Here is a 3857-nt window from a genome sequence, read left to right as displayed (position 1 = left end):
GATACACACTTTTAAAGAAGGTTTGAGCAATATAACTCATTATAACATACTAAAAATTAACCATAAGTGAGATTCCCACCAGGAAGGAACTTATATCTTACTCTTTTTTCCATTTAGAATCCTATTAAATAAACACACTGGATTAACCGTCCATGATTTATACTGTGGAACTACCCAAAGATGTGGAATGCGTCCACTCAATGACTTTCTCAAAAAGGGGTGCTATCGATCTGGAAGAATGCTCTAAATAACCATACCGGAGTTTAAATTTGGAGATTATAAAAAATGCCCATTTTTAAAGAAGGTTTGAGCATGATAACCCATTATAACATACTAAAAATTAACCATAAGCGAGATTCCCACCAGGTAGGAACTTCTAACTTATGCTTTTTTCATATAGAATCCAGTTAAATATACACACGGGATGAACCATCCATGATTTATTACTGTTGAACTACCCAAAGATGTGGAATGTGTCAAATCAACGATTTTCTCAAAAAAGGGTACAAGCGATCTGGAAAGATGCTCAAAATAACCATATGGAGATTAAGTTTATAGATGATAATTAATACCCATTGCTTAAGAAAGTTTGAGCAAGATAAATCATTAAAATATGCTAAAGATTAACCACAATCGAGATTCCCACCAGGTAGGAACTTATATCTTACTCTTTTGTCATTTAGTAAAATATACACACTGGATTAACCGTCCATCTGTTGAACTACCCAAATATGTGGAATGTGTCAAATCAACGATTTTCTCAAAAAGGATGCTATCGATCTGGAAGAATCCTCAAAATAAGATGCCAACGTATAAATCTCAGTCAAGAACTCGTCGCAAGTCATAAGGCAATAACAGAGCAATAAGTATGCTACCAAGCTCTCATTTATTGTGCATATATGTCATGGGCTTCTTCTCCTCCATCCAAACCCTGTCCATCTCAATCTTTAGTTGACATTCTGGCTAAGTATCCAATTCTGGTGGGTAAGGTTGGTCAGGGGTCTTGAATGCCTTGCAACCACTTAGCGTGTAGGAAGATTATTCTAAAAGTCTAACCAAATCACCATGACATGTGCTGATGTCGTTGGGAATTACGCGTAAGTCAATTAATTACGCACGGAAAGAGAGGATGGGAGTTGTCCCAGTAAACTTGCATGGGAGATATTATTATACTATGAAAAAGAGGAGCGCAAGTTCACTACTTAAACCCCTGCCTAGGGTGGCCTGCCCATACACACCATCTCTTATTCCAAGCACAATATGGCATTGCCTTTGGCTCCGCCGCCTCTCCGCTGCCACCCGGTTGTCGTCTGCGACGTAGAAGGCACCCTTTTGAGATCCCCCTCCTTGTTCCCCTACTTCATGCTCGTCGCCGTAGAGGCCGGGAGCTTCCTTAGAGGAATTCTCCTTCTCATCCTCTACCCTCTCATCTCCCTCCTTGATCCAGAATTGAGCATCAAGGCCATGGCCTTGATCGCTTTCTGCGGCCTAAGAGCCGCCAATTTCCATGTCGGCGCGACGGTCCTCCATAAACACCTCCTCAGTGATGTGGGCAGGAAGGGTTTCCAGTTCTTGATGACCGGGGAGACGAAGATCTGTGTCTCCAGGATGCCCCGGGTGATGGTGGAGGAGTTCCTGAGAAGGTACAATTAATATTTGAGCATCTACCACTGTGCAAAAAGTTATAGCTGATTAAAAAGGTGCTACTTTTACATGGATAACTGTGCAGTGTGTTGTTTTTGGGATTGAAACCTAGAATCTTGGCTCTGATACCATGTTAAGATTCAAGCACCTACCACTGTGCTAAAATTTATAGCTGATAGCAAAGGTACTACTTCTACATGGCCCGGACTACCAGTGTGTTGTTGCCGGGCGTGGACCTATGATCTTGGCTCTTATACCATGTTAAGATTCAAGCACCTACCACTGTGCTAAAAGTTATAGCTGATAACAAGGGTGCTAATTTTACATGGGCCGAACACAAACATGCAGTGTGTTGTTTCTGGGACTTGAACCTGCAACTTTGGCTCTGATACCATGCTAATACCCAAGCACCTACTATGCTACAATTTTAACTGATAACGAGGGTTCTACTTACACTGTGTGTTGTTGCTGGGATTTGAACTTGAAACTATGGCTCTGATACCATGTTAAGATTCAAGTGCCTACCCGCTGTGCCGAACTCACAGATGTTGTCACCTGGCAGGTACCTTGGCGCCGAGATGGTGGTGGCGAGAGAGATGAAGGTAGTGCACGGCTACTTCACCGGGTTCATGGAGGAGAAGGCGGCAGACAAAGACCTCCTCGGCGACGGCGAAGACGAAGCTCTGGGGATTCATGCAGACACCAACTCCCCACTTCACCCCCTCTTCTCCCTCTGCCCAGTAAGCACCTCAGCCCACCCAATCTCCCCCTATGCCTCTTCTCTAACACCAACTTTTTCTTCCTTTTCTCAGGAAACTGTGAAGATAACAGAGGAGGAGAAGGCAAAGTGGGAGGTCTTACCACCTTCAGACTACCCAGAGCCTCTGATCTTCCATGATGGAAGACTGGCCTTCTTCCCCACCCTCCTCCCCACCACAGCCATGTTCATCTGGCTACCCTTCGGCTGCTTCCTCGCTGCTTTCCGAGCCCTTCTCTTCCTTCTTCTTCCCTACGGAGTCTCCACCGCAGCTCTAGCCTTAACCGGAATGAAGAACAGGCTACTAAAATCCCCTCAAAACGTCGCAAAAACCAGCAAAGGCCGGCTCTTCATCTGCAACCACCGCACCCAAGTAGACCCTCTCTGCGTTTCCGCAGTTCTCGGCGTTAAAATAACCTCCCTCGTCTACGGCATCAGCGCTACAACCAAGCTCCTCGCGCCAGTCAGAATAGTGTCTCTACGGCGAGATAAGGAAGAAGATAGGAAGATAATGGCAGCGGAGCTCGGCCGAGGCGACGTAGTTCTTTGCCCGGAGGGAACTACGTGTAGAGAGCCTTACGTTCTACGGTTCAGCCCTCTCTTCGCTGAGCTCGTAGACGAAGTCTTTCCCGTAGCGCTGTTATCGTATCCGAGCATGTTTCACGGAACTACGGTGAAGGGGATGAAAGCGTTGGACCCGTTTGTTCTTCTGGCCAATCCTTACGTTCTCTTCTCTGCTGAGTTTCTTGATGCTGTTCCTGCTGGGCAGAGTAGGTGCAGGTTTGAGGCGACAAACCATGCACAGGGCGCTATTGCCGGGACTTTAGGGTTTCGCTCCAGCATGCTTGCCAGGAAGAACAAGTATCGTTATCTTGCTGGAACGGATGGAGTTTACAACTAGCGAGATAAAAGAGAGGATACTGTGGGCTTTGCAAGTATCGGATTGGAGAAGAATAAAGAATTTTATCGCTTGTTTATGAGAAGAAATTGTTTTGAGATTTTTTATTTGTCCTCTGAAAGTGTATATCATGTTTTTCCATGAAAGCATTCTTCTTGTCCTGTCAAAGCTTGGCTCTGTGCTTTCCTCGCTGATTGTTGTCATGCTGAAAGTATGAAAAGAATAATTATGAAAATCAGTTTTTTTTTTGTGAAGGTGTCAATCATGTGCGATTTGCCGGTTTTTTTAATGCAATCAAAGGCTGGCTCTGTGCTTACCTCACTGATTCTCTTCCGCTTTGTCATATTGTCAGCTGAAAGCCTGTAAAAATTAATAATGAAAAAATTGTTAAGATTTTGTCCTGAAAATGTCTGAAAATTTAACTCATGTTTTTCCAGTACCTTAGCTGGTGCAATTAAAAAGATTTTTTTTGTCCCAGGAAAACCTGGCTTTGAGCTTTCCTCACTGATTTTCTTTCCCGTAGTAAAATTATCATACTCAAACTCTGAAGAGAAGAAT

At 44.2% G+C, this 3857-nt stretch overlaps 1 protein-coding gene across 1 annotated transcript; it reads left to right on the top strand.

Moving 5' to 3' along the window:
• The first annotated feature begins 1226 nt into the window (after nt 1-1226).
• LOC144714324 (putative glycerol-3-phosphate acyltransferase 2) lies at nt 1227-3467 on the top strand. The gene is made up of 3 exons (XM_078589044.1): nt 1227-1643; nt 2207-2384; nt 2457-3467. Exons 1-3 carry the CDS (start codon nt 1261-1263, stop codon nt 3300-3302), a joined length of 1407 nt encoding a protein of 468 aa, XP_078445170.1. The 5' UTR covers nt 1227-1260; the 3' UTR covers nt 3303-3467.
• The last annotated feature ends 390 nt before the right edge of the window (nt 3468-3857 follow it).

This window comes from Wolffia australiana, chromosome 17 (assembly GCF_029677425.1).
Source record: "Wolffia australiana isolate 7733 chromosome 17, ASM2967742v1".
Lineage (NCBI taxonomy): Eukaryota > Viridiplantae > Streptophyta > Magnoliopsida > Alismatales > Araceae > Wolffia > Wolffia australiana.
Note: the sequence above shows the minus strand (reverse complement) of the source record. Positions and strands in the feature narration are given on the sequence as shown.

What these genes read in the sequence shown, in the direction of transcription:
- LOC144714324 (XM_078589044.1), top strand. Translation starts at nt 1,261, where the DNA reads ATGGCATTGCCTTTGGCTCCGCCGCCTCTCCGCTGCCACCCGGTTGTC. An exon ending in GTGGAGGAGTTCCTGAGAAG is followed by an intron (nt 1,644 to 2,206) that starts GTACAATTAATA and finishes GTCACCTGGCAG; the next exon opens with GTACCTTGGCGCCGAGATGG. An exon ending in CCCTCTTCTCCCTCTGCCCA is followed by an intron (nt 2,385 to 2,456) that starts GTAAGCACCTCA and finishes TCCTTTTCTCAG; the next exon opens with GAAACTGTGAAGATAACAGA.